Source organism: Coturnix japonica, chromosome 4, assembly GCF_054131305.1.
Source record: "Coturnix japonica strain WE chromosome 4, WE-NBRP24, whole genome shotgun sequence".
Lineage (NCBI taxonomy): Eukaryota > Metazoa > Chordata > Aves > Galliformes > Phasianidae > Coturnix > Coturnix japonica.
Genome location: NC_140666.1, coordinates 25417206 through 25436838, shown reverse-complemented (window position 1 = coordinate 25436838; position 19633 = coordinate 25417206). Strand labels below are relative to the sequence as shown.

At 38.9% G+C, this 19633-nt stretch overlaps 1 protein-coding gene across 3 annotated transcripts in view; it reads left to right on the top strand.

The window, feature by feature from the left end:
* AFF2 (ALF transcription elongation factor 2) overlaps positions 1 to 19633 on the top strand; it is a 327396-nt gene that overhangs the window by 272317 nt on the left and 35446 nt on the right. For all 3 annotated transcript variants that reach the window (XM_085544766.1, XM_085544768.1, XM_085544767.1), the window contains exons 10-11: positions 16819 to 16981; positions 17478 to 18497. In XM_085544766.1, the coding sequence (XP_085400892.1) occupies positions 16819 to 16981; positions 17478 to 18497 (1183 nt within the window). The remainder of the gene's footprint in view (positions 1 to 16818; positions 16982 to 17477; positions 18498 to 19633) is intronic.

Here is a 19633-nt window from a genome sequence, read left to right as displayed (position 1 = left end):
TGGGACTGAATAAAGAGGATTCTGTTCAAGCCCATTGGGTCCAGGGTGATTACTGAACACCACAATCAGGGTTCTTTACTCTTTTTTTTTTATTATTATTTTGTTTGCCCTCGCATGAGACTGGAAGGCAGAGAAAGGACTGTGGCAGTACAGATTCCTGTGATCTCTCCTTGCCATGTAATCAGAAGAGCTCTGCAATTGAATATTTCACAATAAGCTCTGCATTTTCAATAGGGATGATATAAAAGCAAATATCAAGGCCTCTGGCTGACAAAAGCAGAATACAGAGGGAAAATATGAAAATAGCAACTTACTTCAGCAATAAAGAGAGTATATTTTATACTGAAGTTTTTCTTTTTGTTAAATCATGACTTTCTAGTAAATGACATCCCAGAAGATATTTATCAAAGCAGGAAAGCACTAGAAAGGAGCACCCTGCATTCACTTTAATATTTCTCCTTTTCTTCTGACATTTTCTTGCCTAGAGATCTAATTCCATTAAATATGTACATTTTTGACTGGAAGACTTCTTCATGTATCTTTCAGATGAATCTTAAAAGTACATAAGGTCTGTAGGGCAGGTTTTTTTAAGTGCAAATGAGGTGCACAGTAGAATATTGTCTATGAGGCTTTTCAAATTATTTATATTCCTGCGGTGCTTTACCTTTCTCTTTCTGTGGTAATGATAAGGAAGTACTGAGACTCCAGTGCACCTTCTGTGGAATGCTGTCAAACAACATTGGTCATATTTAATATCTGACATACAGGAACTCACTTTGGCTGATGTCCATTTTTATTGGCCTTATTGGATGTTATCATGTCTGTAACTTTCTCAGGTCCACACAGAGCATCAAAGTATTAAAACCTGTTAGAAGCACGGTTGGTCAGTGTTAGAGCCCTGTAATGCTCTTATGGATGGATGTAAATTAACTCTCCCTCATTAAACCTACTTTTCAGTACATGTGAATCTGTTGTAGGAGTAATGACAGCTAAATGCTCTGTTGGCCCTCAGCCATGACACTTGTACTATTCTCCTCCAGCCTTCTTCAGAAACTGTGCAAGGCTGACCTGTATCAGAGCTTGAATAGATACACATTTCAGGTCACTTGGGTGTTACAGGATGTGGTTGGGGGATAATTAGGTAGCCCTTCTCCCCACACCAGCTTTGAAACAATGACCTTATGTTGTGATGGAGGCCATTGCGCTATAAGAGGTGCTACTTCAGATTTGGTATGAAACAAATGTCTTGTTCATTTGCATTCACAGTCATTAATTATTTCATTGCTTTCTCGTAAGAATTTGAGTTAAGAATATTAATTCTGGTAACTGAGCTAAATTGCTACTTGAATAATTATAATCTGCCTAAATGTCTGCCAGTACTGCTGCTTGTGTCAACCTCCTCACATTATGTCTGAACATCTCAGGCCATATTTCACTTCCTTCATTTGAATAACTTATCACACAGTTGTGCAACAGCCCTGGCTGAACTGAAGAAATATACAGAGCTATGCTGAAATAAAGATCAGTAGAGCGAGGCTTTGCTTTCTCCAGTTGCATAGTGGAGGCATTTAGTAAATTAAATGACAAAAGGAATTTGGTTTACTGTTAGGGCACAGGTTGCAGAAAATAAGTAATCTTCCTTTATGATCACCAGTGAAAAATCCTAAACCCCAAATAATTGACACCCATGTATTAAAACGCATCATACTCCCACTTAAAAACAGTTCCTCTATACAAATGCAGCTTTGTGATTGTTCTTGGAATTCCACTGCGTTAGGCTTGGAACTTGAAGGTATGGATGCAGTTTTGGTCTCTACTTTACCCAACAAATTTCCTTATTTTTCATCCTTTTCTATGTTGTTTTTGCTGTTGAACTTCATTCAACATTTAGTTTGGCATGATAATATGTCTTCCACTTAAGTTCCTAAAGGGTTTTTGGACTGTGAGTGTTGTGATCTTCCTTCTTCTCATCCTCTTTCTCATTCTCCAACTCCTTCTCTTCCTCCTTTCTATGTGTGGTCCCACAACTGGAAGGAAATATCCACTTTTTTCAGATTCTTTCTGGTTTCCTAACTGAAAGAAAATTCTGCCATCAAGAGCTGAAGTCAGACACTGAATAGGGGTTTTCTTTAAGTCTCACTGCCAGTTCAACTCTCCTTAAAAGTCTTATATAAATACAGTCCTTTCCAATGTCACCAGCCAGTTGCTAATACGAGAACCAAGCAGCCCACTGAGATCCCAAGCCTTCTTGCAAGTTTTGTTTTCCTAAAACTTAGAAAAGTGGCTACCTTCTTTAATTGTTGGTTTACTGTATGGAGTTATTTCCCCTTCCTGAATCCTAATTTGGCTTCCAGATGGCACCAAAGTCTGCAACTGTAACTGCAGACAACATTTGACAAATGTAAATTCAAATAATAAGTCATCTAACTTTCGTTGCTGCAAGTTTTGCGGAATCATAGTGCAGGTATTGAATCATATCCAAATCTTTTACCTGCTGAAGGAGTTCTTGTGCTTGCTGAACTCCACAAAGTTCTGTCTGATAGCGTCTCCCACCAGTTTGGTATTTTCTAAGTGCTTGAACTGTGGCAGCTCTTTGTCATTGTCAGCAAAAAAAATAAAAAAGCTGAATTGTCTTTCAACTTAAAACTGAGATTGAAGGAACCTCAACTTTATGTTTACTTCCTTCGGGCTGCTTGGTTGCTGCTCTTGCACATGCACACTCCATTCCCAGATGTTTTGATAGCACCTCTGCTGATAACTACCAGCAATGCATCAACAAAAACAAGTATAAGGTAAATAATCACCATCAGCAGAAATATATCATCAAGACAGCATATTTTGAAATGCACAGAGGGGAGAGCTCTTGAAGAGCTAGGACCCATGTGTGCATTGCTGTATGGCTGCAGACACCTGTGGGATACAGTAGGAAGACTTGTCTGCAGTTTTCCATTTGCACTCACATAGCAGGATGCAAGGTACATGCACCTCTTCATGTTCTACATAGAAAACATCTGAAGACAGTGGGTGAGTCATTAGTCCATAGCCATGCCTCCAAAGAGAGAATACATACTGGTTCTTGGGAAATAAATAAAATTGTATTTTAGTCCTGTCTACCATGAGAAACTGGTTTAAGAAGGGAACAAAACTAAATGTGAGCAGTCCTGCTTTTCTCAACAGGTATTCCCTGCCTGAATCTCATCAAGCTTAAAAAACCTCTCTACAGCTTCTTGTCCCCAGTATATTAGATAATTGCTATGTATGTCCTTTTTCTTTTGTTCATATTTCAACCATTAATAGCTGCCTGGGGGAAGAAGAGTGGGGAAATATGTTGCTCCTGCAAAATAATTGTAGAAAGAATAGCCAGAACATAAATGATATTGTTTTGGCTTCAAAAAGGGCAAACAGGTGCCTTAGGAGTCCCTGAAGAGCAATGTGCAAGCTCGTACAAACAACCTCCAAATCATGCCTGTTTGTTATTCACTCAGAGTTGAAACTATTTGAATTCTGCAGTTCCCAGAATTCAGATGGCGCACAATGGCTCATAATGAACAGCACCTGTGCTTACCTCAATTACTACACAGAGCTGAACAACAGAAAGAACGGCTTTCAAGAATATTTTTTTCAATAATAGATTTAGTTATATCTTTCCTAATTGGATTCAAAAGCTCAAAATTTCATTTTGCAACTTGTTCATGAAATTTGTATGAAAAATTCTGGCATTTATTCAAAAGAAATACTCTATGAACAAGAAATTACAAAAGAGCCAACTGCTGGTAACTAAGCAGCCAAATTATGGTCCGAGCACTTGGCAAGTACACCGTCTTTTTTTATTATTTCAGTAATTGAATTTCTGTTAAAGCATGGAGCATAATTTAAAATCAGGAATTTATTTATAATACAATAGTGTTTCGGTAATAAATGTGTTATTATTGTCACTTTTAATGGAATCTTATGTATTCCCTCAGAGACTATGTGGCAGACTCTGAGACAACCACTGCATCAGTGCTGCTTGTAGACAATTGAATTAATTGAAGACAGGGTCATTAACTCGACCTGAATACCTCTGATTGCTTCTGTAAATAAGGTTAGAGAGCAATTGGCTAATCTTTGTTGTCATTATGGATTCCTTTTACATTTTCACACTGCCTTGTATATTAAGATCATTTTGCTAAGCAGCTTTTCAGGCTGTCATTGTGTTTACAGTATTGTCTTGCATGGCATACAACTGTAATTGTATCAGACTTACATTTCATTTCCCATATCTATATAAAACATGATACTAGACAGAGACCTATTTGGGATTGCAGCAAATAGAAACCATCGGACCAACAAATTAATAAACAAAAATGAGCAAACTGTAGCATTAAAAAATAATCAGATCACAAAACAAAAGTTGATTTTGTTTGCTTTTGCTTGAAAATTCCAACCTTCAAGACTTGCCAGAGATAATACAGTGAGTCCATTGCTCAGTTGGGAACATGACCCACAAGGCCAGCTCTGTGCATGCCAGCCCGTGAGTCAACTGCTATCAGGACTTTTGGCATGAATTTCCTTGGAAAATGAGCAGCAGGCTGTCACTGAAGCATGGATAGAACACAGATTTTTTTCAAGGGAAAAACCAAAAAGAAAAAACAAAACAACTGTGAGCACACTGTTCCATTTCTCAACAAATCTAATAAAGAATGTAGCCTGAGAGGTCTAGGAAGGCATGTGTCATGAACAAGAGGCAACCTAAACTTGAGAATGAGGTCAGGTTCACACTGAACTCAGGGATACCAGCTTGTCATCACTCACGTATTCCACCACACACTCACACACTAGAAAAAAAAAACAAAAACAAACACATTACTTTCTCAGGAACAGTCTTGTAAGTAGAAAAAATCAGCTGGCAGTTTACTATAATGTGCCTAGTATTTGTATGTATTTCTTTCATTCTAAATTTATATTCAAGATGGGCTTGAACCCAAACCCCAGATATGCAGTGTGAGTTATCCAAACTCTAAAGCCAAATGTGAGATCCTGAGTCCATCTGTAACCTGGACAATAAGTGATGTTTCATGAATTCGGACTCAAAAATAACAGCCTCTTCACTTCAAAACCATCAAGTATAGGTTTCAGCTCAAAAACTCTGCCCGTGTCAAACTCCCATTGGTGCAGGAATTCAACCCAACTTGAGCATGGTGGGAGGAACATGCTGCCGCACCATGTTTTCTCACAGCATCCTCTGCATAAGAACATTTTTGAGGATTTCTTTTTTTCTGTTTAGAAAGCAAAGTAGGAAACAAAGCATTATTAAGATAGTAAATTGTTCCAGAGCTTTGAAGGCGTTGTGCGGACTTACATTTTGGCTCTCCTAGCTACATAGATTTTGCTCTGCAAAGACAGAGATCAGCCAAGCAGTGTTATTACCAAGTAGTTTCAGGTTCAGCACTAAAGTTCAGTGTGATCCTTTCAGGCCTGGGCCATGATTGTATCTCTGAGCATTTGCAGAGGGTGCAAACACTAGTGGAGCTCATCTTGGAAACCTGCTGCAGAAGCAATCAGTCCTGCTCAGCCTGTTTTAACATTTGCTTTCCTTTATTCTGTGAAGGTTGCCATTTGGGCACTATCCTTTGTTAATCAAACTGTATCGCCTATGGTATCCCAAATACTGAAGTCAAAACTAGAGAGGGGTGCATTTTTCTGTTGTAGTTGTTGCTATTGTTTAATTCTAATGCAGAAAAGAAATAAGCCAGTACTTCCCTTCTGGTAGAGTGACACCTCACTCCTCATTTTGTTGTTACTGAGCAAGAGAGCTTCAAGTCTCGTATAACAGACAGTTAGCCACTGTGCTACATCAAACATTAGGAGATTGACTTTGCCTGTGCAGATGTGTAAAGAACACGTTTGCACCTTACTGAAGGAATGATTTTCAAGCTGAAAACAATAAGAAGTTCAAGAGAAATCCACCTTTGCTTATTTACCTCTGTACCCATGAGGGCCTTGGGTTTTCCTGACCTTTGCTTGTCAGGAACCTACAGCAGGTTACTAATACAATAACCTGTCGACAGTCTGAGGAAAATAGATGATGATGCCAAAAAATCAATTTCCTGTAATTCAAGGACGTGTATCCAGAATGAAAGCATCTTGCTTGGAAGGTTTTCAATGAGAAATAATTTAACCAGTCCTAAAGGTCTAGGTCATTTTGTCCATATTGAAAAAATACACAAGGTGCAATGGTTGTCTACAAACCATTCCAGGTCATATTGTAACTGGCTCTGCCCACATTGCTGTTCCTCTTGGCCTGGATTAACAAAGCAGGTAGTGTTTCAAAGGGGTGAAGTACTAAGGTAGCACTTCTGGAAGGCATCCAGCAATGCAGCTTATTTTGGTGGTCCCAATTAGTCTTTCCTGTTTAAATCAAAACTGACTTCAAACTTTCCTCAGGAGGCACACAGATAGTGCAGTCCTGTTCTTTGCAGTGTTTTGATCTTACTCTCATACAGCACCATTCTGAAGGTGCTGAGCACCTGCAGCTCCTACGGGAAGAAATGTCAACTGCTTCCCCACAAAATCCCAGCAAAAGAACCTTGGTATTGATGAGAAAGGCTAAAAGGCAAGATTTTTAGACAGATAAGATTAAAGAATTAAAAATTCTATGTTCTCTTTGGCTGTCACTCAAAATAAAAAGCATAGAAAATATTGTTTGAAATAGCTGAGCCTTTTGTCTTAAAGGGTTTTCATGTAGAAGATTTAAGATGTCAGGTTTAAACATGACACTGATGGTATTAGGCAAAGTATGAGAGCAGATACTTGTAGTAACTGTCATTTCTTTTTGACTGTTTATTAATGGTCTTTTGTGATTTATAGTGAATGCTGTAAAGAATCTGCAGGTTCATTTATCACTCAAGGAAGCACCTTTTTTTCTTAATACTTATGTATGTCATAATTAGTTGTGGATGCTGATTAAAGATTTAGCTCTGTTCTAACACACGATCCTTCAAGGTGAGGTTTAACCCTAAATAGATTCAATTTTTTATGTTTTGTTTTGTTTTAGAATAAATAAAGCAGAGCTTAATGTAACTGTCAAAAGGAGCTCATACTGGGGTGAAAACCAGAAAGTTCGTATTTCCACTCTGAAGGGAGGTTTTCACCCCATTTTAAAATAAAGTGTAAGGAGGACACCTATGTTTCAACACTCATTTCTATTAACATTCTCCTGGAAAATGTTCTGCTTGTTCAAAAAACAAGTAGTATGCTTTTTTGTAACCATTATGTGCTTTGGTGGTGTACCATAAATTCATCATGTATATTTAGGAACACTTACTCCAAAAGTATTTTGGAGTAATTGCCCTATATTAATAACAATGATTCCTTTTTATGGGAGTAGCGGTGAAGCTGTCTGCTTGTGGGTTTTCTTATTGCCTGTTATCCTACAACTCAGCTCTGATGAAATATGCTTGAATATGCTCACAATGCTATCTCTATTAATAACACCTGGAAAGAAGCTTCAAGAATTTGTTTTGCCCATGAAATCCTAGCGAGATGCAGAATTTAATGAGTCTGTTGGAGTCTCAAAGCAGTGCGTTAACCACAGTGCTATCCTTACAACAGCGCAGTAGCCATCTCAGCAGCGATGGATTGTTCATGTCTTACTCATTTGAGTACAAGCCAACAAGCCACAGCACCAGTTCTGGTGATTCATGCTCTGTACAGCATATATGGCATGCAGATTGCTACCAGTTTTTGGGCAGCTGAAGCTCATTTAATTAAATATTACCCATACTGTTTTGTTTGGGATCAGCTTTTGTCTCTGCCTTTTTTATTTTCTTTTTTCTTTCTTTTTTTAATTATTTTTATTTACATTTCTTGTTTCCCTCACGTTCCCAAGAATAGCCATGTTGAGTCCTTTCTGAACACAGGTGTTTTTGACAGCACCAGGCTGTTCCCCTTTGTTGGCTTGTAGGAACTTATGTCCCCACTTCATCCTTTTTGCTCTGGTCTAGGGTTGGTTATGCTGCTGCACCACTCCCAGGAGATTCACCCGGAGAGCAAATTCCCAGGCAGTTCCCTGAGCTGACCTCATGCCACTCATACACAGCACACAGGTGTGAATGACTGTGCGCTGTAAAGCTGTGGAAAATCAAGATATGCATTTTGGCACCATTTCAAGCTCAGAGGTGTTGTCTTACATGTGGAAAGGAAAAAAAAAACCCTTCTTTCTCATGTTTTCTGACTGCTTGGTTGCTCGGTATAGTAAAATGAGCTTTCCTCTCAAATAGCAGATGCAACTAGAGACACTGGGGATTTGGAGGCTTCGTGTGGATCTAGCTACACCAGTACATTTTGGAGGCATAGCTCCCAGTTACTGCTCCCACTGGGCCCTGTAGGCTGAATTCCATTTTCAGATAGAACTGAACTAGAACTGAGTCATGTGGTTAATTTGCGGTGTCATTTTACCAAGTTTCTGTTGTGCATAATTGAGAAAAAAAAAAGAAAAAAAAAAAAAAAAGACAGTGCTTTAAGAACCATTTTTTTTTTATTGTGACGACACTTGGACTTTCTGCTATAATAAGTAAAGCAAAAGTGCTAAATAGTGATACACTTAAGTAAAATGTATGTTAACATCAAATTATAAATGAGTGTCCATTAACTATCAGAGAAGACATACAAGTGTACTGAGAGATGTAGTTTTCTGCATTTTCTTTATGGAAAATAAGTAAGTTTCTACATACATCATTAATTCAGAAAGTAATGCCTCCTATTTATTTCCATGGAAACTATAGCATATACAAAGAGAACGATAACACTTTTTGATAGAGAAAACTCAGCTACAAAACACTATTTTTCAACATAGTCACCACTGTTAGCTCTGCATTAGCTTTGCATTTTCATTGGTGATGAACAGGAGTAAACATCTGCAGGTGTTCTGGTGCTTGTAAACATCTGCACCAGCAAAGGTGACCACTGTCACTGTCACCACAGCCTGAAATGCACCACTCAGCCTTGCTGTGCTCACATCCACTCTTTGGTCCCCATCAGTGTTCAGCAGGCATCCATAAATGTCAATGGGTGCCGTCTTTACTACATGGAGGACTTTAGTGACACACCTTTGCTCCGTGCACACTTCCATGTCAGACACCATTCTGTCAGACTGCCCCTCTGCTGCCATCTGTCACATGGCTACACAGTGTAATGGGATATTGGTGAGAATGTTCAGCCTCTACTGCCATCCCCCCAATATCCACCTCTGACCCTGTGGGCCAGCATCATAACATAGGAGGCATTACCTTTGGAGCAGCCCTCATATCAATGTTGATCTAGTTGGATTCAGTGAGGCAGTATTGATATAATAAAATGGTCCCATTTACATCAAATGAGACCCTTTGGTGACAGAGTATTCTTGTTGTTCCACATGCCGAACAAATAGTAGCACATAATGGCACGTTTCAGTAATACTCTGACACATTAATCCATTCACTAAAATACTGTACGTCAGAAAGTCTGCATACTCCACATCCTCTGAATAATATCATGCTGACAAGACTGTTTCCAATCTCAGAGGTGAGTAGGATGATGCATGCACAAATCATGGATACAATATTGTTTTTAATATGCAAAATCCCCTTCCCGTCCATGTCAAGTGTGTATAAGAATGCTGGGAAATTGAAAGGAGAGCGATTACCATACCAATAGTTCTGAAAGTTTTTTATGTGTACCATCAGGAATGTGCCATTAAAATTCCTCCTCATCTGCTGATTGTTTTTTGTTATTTCACAGACAGTTTGATATGTTGCACCTGTTCTTCTTCACAGGTGTGGTGAGAAGTAAGAATTTACTGTAACCCAGGAAGTAAACCAGGGAAAAGGTCCCAATAGGACAGTAGAAGCAGTACCATGGTTAAAGTCACACTGCTGAAGTATATACACAGTTCCACCTAGGATTTGTGGCTAATGTAATTCTTTATTGGAAGGCTTTGACCTTGTTACAGATTCTTGGCAGCTTTTCCCCACTCTATTCATTACTAATGCAAGCTGTCAATCACTTTAGTTCTGCTTTGACATAGATTGTGGCTCAGAGGAGTTAGTTCTGTCATTCTTTTTATTTCTTTCATCTTTACTATCCTTTTTTATGGTCCCTAAAGCTGAAAGTACAGAAAGGTTATATGTGTACAGAAAAAAAGTCTGTTTTGGTAACTCTATCAACCTTGTTATAAACAGCCTTTGATTAAAACAGTTACTTTTGAACGTATGAGCATTTTATTGAACAAAAAATAAGAATGTGGTTTTCTACATACAACTTCTTGTAAATTACCCTCCCCCTCAAAATAAATCTGGTCTACTATTTGCATTACAGTGCTCAGGACTGATACCACCAGATCAGCTGCCACATCCCAAATCACGTACCATAGGGGTTTTTGCTCTCTGTGTGCTTTGACATGAGAGAGCCATCTTAAATGATGTCTTACTATGCGTGCTAATGTTAGCTGAAGTAACAATTTCCACACCTTATTTCATTTAATTGACCTGGATGGCAATTAATATTTCATAAGGACTTGATACAGGTTTTCAGTTCCTGTGTCAGCCCAGTCTTTGAAAGTTTAGATTTGAATCCTACCAGCCTGATGATAAATAATTTAACACTACCCAATAGAGAGGCAGTGAACAGCTCACTCAGAGTGATCCTTTTCTTTAAAAAGCAATCTAATAACAGTCTATCTAATGTGTTTAAAGATATAGATATGAACAATTTGTTATAAAGAAATGGCAGCTCCCTTTCAAATTAGAAGAGAATATTACTTCCGGAAAACAGTGTAAGAAATAAAACTTTGTTATTGAAACGTTATGGTATTATTCTGCCACTAAATATTAATCTACTAGGTTCTGCTCTATTATTATCTGTTAGAATAATGAAGCAGACTTTTTTTGCATGTTTACAGGGAATTCAGCTGGCCCAGTAATTCCTAGCAGTGCTCCTCAGGTTCATTCTGTTTTTTTTAGGAATGGGCTCTGCAGGAGAGATTGGGCCAGCTTCTGAAAAGATGCAGCTACTCTGTTCCTCCCTGTCTTCTCTCAGAATACAGTGTAGCGAGTGGGAGGGCAGCATATCTCCCCATGAGCGAATGCCAAGTCTGCTCTGCTGGATCATGGAGAGTGCACAGAACTGGGTGCCCGCTTCCCAGTGCTGTCAGTCTTTGTTCTGAAGAGTATAGGCATTTAAAATAGACAAGTCAGGTTGAAGACAGGCAACATTCACCTTCTCAGCAGGAACTGGTTCTCAGAAATACTTCTTGGATGCAGTAAAATTCATGCAAATTCCAATCCAGTGCCTTAACAGGAAGATCAACAAGCCTATTCAGTCTGTAGTCATATTTCAGTATAGACCTTCCCTTTTACAGATATCATTTGTTGCATTTTCCCTAAAAATAGATGAGTGCAGTAAAGAAACTTGTAGAGAACTGATTTTTGGTACAAATACATTGCTAGCACTGTTAACTTACTGGTCAGTTTCCATCTACATTTTCCCACTACCCAGCAATGCTCTGCTTTCTCAAAGTTTACATTTTGATTTTTGGGTAGAGCAAAGGAACAAGAGGCCAATTCATCATTATTGGTTGGAATGAATAAAGCTCTTGCTGGATGGCACCATCAATTTGCCAAATCCTCTTCACAGCAATTAGCATGGCTGCAACTAATTGGTGAAAAGTTTGAGAAAATACCTAAGGATTCATTAGGAATTTTCTTCCTTGATGAGTTTTATTGCAGTAGTCTGAATCCTTCTCACAGTTTTTTGTTGTTTCTTTTTCGACATACATATTTACAGGGAAAATCATTTATTATTTTTCCTATTGGAGGTTAATGAGCTTTAGTATTTTGAATTATTTTTATTCTAACTACCACATCTAATCTCATAAGCCATTTATTACATCATTACAGTAAATGATGTGTAAAAAATAAAGTAATAATAGTACTGATGAGAACTGTAACGAAGTGTTAAGGTGTATGTAGGGTCTACATTTCTCTAGGTAACATAGTAATCCAGACACATGCTAATGCCAGATCTGCTTTCACTGGCTCTGGAAGATCTCTTGAGTTAAAATCAATCAAAGAACCAAAGAGTAAATAAATACAACCAGAAAAGCTGAAGGGAAACATTTGAATTTAAGCAAATCAAACTGTAGCAGTCCACCGCAGTGAGTGAAATACTACTGGTGAGCCTGAGAGCTTGATGCAATTCCCCACTATGAACCATCAGTATCTGGCTCCACTGCCTGCTCTTGACAGCTGCCACACACCTGCAAGTCTCAGCTGCTCTATGCGTAGTTCAAGTTTTATCTCAAATGTGCTGAAAAATGCTGCCAGGTACTGGTGATGCTGGTGTCTGTCCCCTACTTCAAGACATTTCTCATCTCATGCTTTGTGCCCACACTGCACTGCCAGGAAAATTGCCATGTGCTGCAAGAGCAGAAGAAGGGAAATAGGTGGAAGCGCTGCAGATGAGCTTCCTTCCAAATTAATTTCAGATGTGTAAGTCTGTTCTGTCTGCTTCATTACCTGATAACAGGGAGGCAACCTAAAATGCTTACCAGCAGGCAGCTAGAGATCTTATCACAATGACCTTTGCAAGGGAGTTTTGGTTGTCCTTCCACCTGCAGTGGGTTTCATTCCAGCATCTCCCATCTTCATGGTACAGGAAAAGTGACTTTGGAGAGGGGTAAGCTGATGCTGATCCAGCTGGTCTGAGAAATGGGGGGGTTACATGTGTATTTTTTCTCCCAAGGAAGACTGTTATGGTCACAGTTCTTGACCAGGGCAGAACATCCTGCCCTGCAGGATTCATCTGAAACACCAAGTACAGGGCCTGGAAATTGTGGAGCACAAAATGCAAAGGGGAACAAAACTGATGCTGCCATTATTGCAGAGGGGCCATGCATGGAGTTTGTGAGGCCTGAACTGAGTATGAGGAGGATCATGATACCTCTGATGTTTACTTTGTGTGTTCAGATTGCAAACTCTTTGGCCCAAGGACTGGTTCTCATCATGTATTTACATAGCTCCAAGCACAGCAGGTCGCTGGCCTCAGTAGAGGTCTCCAATATCAAGTGATAATAATGAAATAGCTTTCTTGTGAGTGTTATTTACTCAAACAATACTGTGTTCCATTGTGCAGCATTGTATTTATTTTTATTTTTTTCAGTTCAGATGAAATAAAAACATTGTCCACTCAAACACTGAGGAACAATATGAATGTTCATCTCCTGCTGGGAAATAAAAATTCAAGAGTTTCAAATACCAGTGTTTCCTGCCCCCTTTAGTCACTCTGAAGACTTGTGTCTGATGATAAAATGCTTTAAATCCATTTTAAACCTTGTCCAGGCTGGCATTCCTTGTCTGGATCTTAGCAACACAACAAAGCTTGCTTTGAAAGTCTTTTACAGAGACAACCTTGAGTTCATGTAGTTGATACTTCACAAAAGTATCTGTGAAGAAGCCCAGTTTATTTGTATAAGAGCTGCTTGAATGCACATTTGCAGAATCTATCAGAGCATCTTTTAAAGCATATGATGTAGTAACTTTAAAGCTGAGGTAGTGATTGGGAAGAGTGCAAAGGAAGCAGTTGTTCTGAGCCAAAAGATTAAACAAACAAACAACAACAAAACAGAATTCTCTCCACTAAATTCATTTTCTTCTTGGAAGAAAGGATGCAATTTTTTTCCATGCACTTTTATGTCAAAGTTTTGTATATTTTCTTCTGTTCTGCTGAATAGCATTATTAGAAGCTGATTGTGCAAGAAACTGTATGCAAGAGCTTTCTGTATTTAGTGCTGTGAGATACTAGGAAAGGCACTTGTGGTATCATCTGGTTGCTTTGCAACGTGTACAAACTGTGTTATTCCCAATTCAAATTTTATGACAAAAAGTGAATGCTTCTGCTTAAAAGTGTTGATCAACAATAACGTCTTCAGCATGAAGCTGCCTGATGTAGCCATGGTATAATTTTGTTATCCCAGATGAAAGACAAATATGACCTCATTGTGCTTTGTATGAAAAACATTATTCTGAGTCTGTCTGGCTCCTTGCAGAGCTATGATACTCAGTAATCTTGGCATATGATAACTTTTTCTGACACTAGTGTGCAGAAAAAGAGAAAATAAGGCTGGAACTTCCATCTATTCCCATGATTTTAGTCTTGCCCTTTCAGCTCTTTGTCAGACATCACAATCTGCTGCAATACAACTCCTGGTGTTTTCTGTAAGCACATCCCAGCTACAATGTCAATTCTTTTCCAGAGTGCTAAAAGATGTAGGTTGTAATTTAAGGCTGGAAAGGTCTGGGCCTTAGCTGCTGAGGTACTGCCCTTTGCTTTTTAGATCCATTCTAAGAGGTGATGTTCTTTAAATCGGTGATATTAATTAGAGAAAATTTGCAAGCACTGACAGCAGATTTTGGGGAGGCATGTCTGCACAACTAGGCATGAGCAGACCCATATACATGCCTGTGTATGAGGGGAAGGGGGGGGGCTGCACTGCAAAAGTACTCCCAGGAAAGGTGATTTGTCACCACGAAAGGCTGGTGCAGGTTTATGCGTCCTGCTACAAAGATGCATTAGATCTCTGCAGGTGGCTGAAACAAAATTCTTTGTTCTGATAACAGTGAATGGCATTGTTTTAAGGTTGGTGTTCCATTCTGGTATTTTAGAAGAGAAGTGAAGCGTATTCCTATCAGTTTGGAAATCCTTGAGGTTGTTGTTTTTTTTTTCTATTATTTTTACTCCTTCTTGCAGACAATTGTAATAAAACAGGAAAACTCAGTTTTCATCTACTTTCATTGTTTTCAAAATAGAAAATCTAAGGCCAAAATGACAAGATAGATATTGAAAGCAAAACTCCACCCCAAACATAGTCAATTTTACCACAATGTTCTGTTTATTGTAAATAGATGATAGATAGACAGACAGATAGATAAATACCTTCCCTACATTTTCTTGTGCTTCACTGAATGGGAGGGTTAAAAAAAGAATACTAATAAAAATTTAAAAATAAGGAAAAAATGCTGAAATGGTTTCTAAAACTTGAAATAAAATATAAATTTTAAGACTTTTAAAAAATTCATTAATGTTTAATTATACAAAATATTCTTGGACATGCCTGTGTTCCTCAGTTAGCTGTTACTTCTCATTGAAATCTGGCAACTAAATCTTCAGACTCAGTTGAATGAAGAGCCTCTAAAAAAAGGAAAGTATATGCACTTAATGAGCAACTAAGTTAGTGATCTGTTGCAATTACCCAAGTGAGTAATTTTGTTTCATTAATGCACCCTGAAGCACCAAGCTGTTCTTGTCAATGGGCACTGCAGGGCCCTTGCAATGCTCAAAGAGACAGTTACGTTACCAACCGCAGTGCAAGGGATCGCTTTACCAACAAGGAGAGAAAGTAGCTTAGCTTAAGAAGAAGATTAAAGACCATATATTATTGTCATGGAAGCCAGTGGCAATACTTCAGAAGACTGCAGTGAAGCAGGATCAAACATCAGTTCTTTATGGCTTTTCCAGCTACCATTTTCTTCCTTACAGTGTTATTTAAGAGGGCATCTTGATGCACATAGTATCTCAGCTTGAAAGGTGAAGGAGCGCGTGTGCCTGGATTATGTGAATTTTGCTCAGTGTATTAAAGCAGATAGAAATGAAGGGAAAAACTGTTATAACTTCAGGGCTTTCATGGATCACTCAATATGGGAAACACACAGCAGATGATATATTAAAGTGAGGTATTGAATATCCATAAGAATACTAGCTATTGGTGTCAATTTTCAAACACTTTGCTTTGCCAGCTTCACAAATTTAAAATCAATCATCAAAAAGTCTCTGTATAGATCAGCTGAAGAGACATAAGACCTTACGGTTATCACTCTGATAAAATAAAATAAAATAAAATAAAATAAAATAAAATAAAATAAAGTAAAATAAAATAAAATAAAATAAAATAAAATAAAATAAAATAAAATAAAATAAAATAAAATAAAATAAAATAAAATAAAAAAATTAAAGGTGAGTGTATAAAGACTCAGACTGGAAGATTTCTTTAGCTCTAAAAACTGGGGTCATCCAGTCTCTAAGTATAAAAATAAATGCTGAGGAAAAGCAATGAGACACAGTGCACTGCTAATAAATAAATCTTGGAGGACAGTTGAACACACAGAAAAAAAAATAAATATATTTCAGAGAGACTTACTTTTGGTATGAACACCATTTTCTCATGGAATTATCATAAAGCAATCTTTCTTCTGAGAGAAAAAAAAACCAACAAACCAGCTATAAATAAAAAATTCTTGGGTGTCCCCTGGAGAGTTGTTAAAGTAGGGAGTTTTTATACACTACAGTGCAAAAATATTCATTAAAATTAATTTTTAAAATGTTCTGTCCAATATTAGTTGCCTGCTGTCCTTTCCTTGATCATAAATTATAAATGAACCGGCAAAAAATGTGGAAAGCATGATTTCATTAATAAATTATTTAAGTGTGATTATTAGTTTTTGCAATTATTGGCCTAATAGACTGAAGTTTGTGATACTAAAGCGTTTCTCACTTGAGGGTGGTGATGATGATAGTGATGTTATTAACACCACTATCAGTGTTCCACATGGAGCATAAAGCTAGCCATCTCCTTGGTCCCTACATGGGACCCTGCTGGAGAGTCTATTGGGTTTGCTCTGAGAGAGCAGGAGCTGATACTGAGGACAGTTGTTGTGAGCAGGGTTCTTTGGGTGCCTCCCTCAACCCAAGATTTTAAAATCTGGTCGACAAGCAGAACACTAACCAGAAGGGATCTTCTCTCCACAGCGGTTTGCCGGTGTCGGTGGCACATGCAGCTGGCTTAGCCCATTCCAGCGGTGGCTCCGGGAGCTCCAGTGAGTCTGAGAGCAGCTCTGAGTCTGACTCCGACAGCGAGAGCAGCTCCAGTGACAGTGACTGCAACGAGGAGTCACGCAGTGCCACGCCAGAGGTATGGCCATGCTTGCAGCATTTTCCTGGCAGGAGCTTAGAGGGTGGAAAATGTCAGAGCTCTATGCAGTTTGATGCTATTTACTTTTTTCCTCCCTTTACAGTTTTACTTGTATGACCCACATACTCATTCTAGCTTTTGGAAGAATCCTTCTGGCCTACATTTGAATTGCTTTAAAGAAATATTTAGATTTCTGCCAGTAGCTAGAGAAGATTTTATTGACACAGTATTCAGCTGGGGCTAAGGAAAGGCAACGTGACGAAACTGTATCTTCAGGGACCAGCTAAACTTTTTAGTTGTATTAAATTTCTCCAGGGCCACATTGTAAACCAGATAAGGAAGCCTAATTAACCATAAATACTCCATAAATGCTCCCATAAAACTAGCAGTCACCACTAGTTGGCTGAAATAAAAAAAAGTGCATTAAAAACATCCTCACTTAAAGGGAAAAGCTTTGCTTCTGTCTGAGACTTTCTCCTTGTTCTTCACATTGCAGCCAGAACCCCCCTCAACAAACAAATGGCAGCTGGATAAGTGGCTAAATAAAGTGAACCCCCACAACAAGACCATCATCAGCAATCAAAATGAGCCTCACAGTGAAACCAGCTCCCAGCCGCAGAGCAGTCAGCAGGCTGAAGGGCAAAACAAAGGGAAGCTCAGCAACAGCCTGCCCCCAACTGATTCCAAAGACCGGGCAATCCTCAGTCCCATCCGAGAGAAAGCCAAACCACGGGTTGCCCAGAAAACCCCAGAGGCAAAAAGCTCCAAGCAGAAGTCACCAGCTCATAATGAGCCAACTGCACAAAGGACTACTGGGAAAAAGCAACCCAAAAAGGTAGAAAGGACTTCCAGTGTAGAAGAGTATAACTGGCCCAAACCAAATAATACCAGCAACACTCCCAAAGAAAAAGACACGCAGGAACCCCCCGAGCAGCCAAAGGTTCGAACTAAAGCAGCAGTTGGCAAGACCGCCCCAAGGAAGGAACCTCGAACAAGCACAGGTCTCACTTCAGAGAAGAAAAAGTACAGAGGCCCCAGCAAAATTGTCCCCAAGTCCCGGGAATTTATTGAAACTGATTCATCTACTTCTGACTCAAATACAGATCAGGAGGAGAGCCTGCAGGCTAAGATATTGCCAGCTTGTAGTGGACCGGCCAATGGCATCAAAGTGAAGGACTCTGGCAGTAACATCCTCAGCGTAAGTAGCTTGACTAGCAATGGCAGCAACACATCCATCGACCAGACCAGCAATGACTTGGAGGAGCAGCTCTTTTCTCCTATCCCAATTGTACAAAATGAACTTCTGTCCCCACTGAGAGAATATGAAGAACTCAAATCTCTTTGGGTGAAAATAGACCTTAGTTTACTCTCTAGGATACCTGGACAAGAGCCTTTTGAGACCACATCTGTGAAAACTGAACCAAGAGAGTCAAATGTGAAACACAGACGACCATCTCGAGAGTCCCCCACCCCAGCAGCTGAAAAAACATCCACAAAATCAAAGAGGAAACACAAGGTAAGTAATTTTCATCATTCAGAAGAAAACACTATTTCTGTGCATCCTTGAGGTCAGGACAGCCATCACTGACTCCTCACTGACCTGCAGCAGGGCTGTAGGGAGGCATGATACCACTAAGGCTTTATTATTTTTGCAGAAGACAAACATTTACCTGCACATTACAAATTAACATAAGAAATCAGTAAAAAAGAAAATCGACACCACCTTTCAAAATCAATGAACAATGTTGGCTGGTGGTTTTTTTTAGAATTATCATACCAGCTTCTTCACTGTGTTTGCTCTTTGCATGCTAATTTGCAGTGTTCTGCAATCTGCAGAAGGATTCCCTATGACAAGTGCTAAGGGCTCATCCATATTCAGAAAATACGACTTCTGTTTGGAAGGCAGGCTTTTATTGTTGGCAGAATTAATGCATTTTCACCACTTGCTTAAACAAGCATAACTTCATTAAAGTCTATGAAATGGTGCTTGCTTGTGCTCGTGGTGAATTTAGTCTTTATATCTTTTGGTTTAACAAATGAATGTGATTCACAGACATGTCATTTGCTTAACTAGCTGCTGTGTGTATGCAGCTACCTGAAAAAGCAAATATGTTTTGACTTTAGGCATTATGTTTTATCATGTGTTTATGTTATTTATGCCCAAGGGTATCCTGTCTTGCAGGATATGACAGTGTTCTTCAAACTAAATGTGTTCTCAGAAAAGAAACGGGAGTTTTATGTCATAAGTGAATTTTTGTAGTGGTTTTTTGTTTGCTTGTTTGTTTGTTTCCAACTGAGATGTCTGTGCTCTGGTCTCCTTGTGAGAAGTTATCACTGCACATGTTTTATACCCCAGACTTTCTGAATCATTATGAATGTGACCTCAGCTGTCTGTTCTAGCAGACTTCTGAACGGCACTGAAATACTGAATTTGAGCCATCCAGCCATACAAGAGAGAGTTAATATGTGAAAAACACAGACAATGCCAGGCAGACACAGGGTCTACACCCTGCCTACATGAGTCACTGCACTGGCTCCTTCCCTGTTGAATTAAGTGGAAATGAAATCACAAGCAAACTCAGCAGGTTTTTATTCTGTGTATATTCTAGCTGTACACAAAAGGCAGAGAGGTAAGAAGGAAGAAGAAAAGAA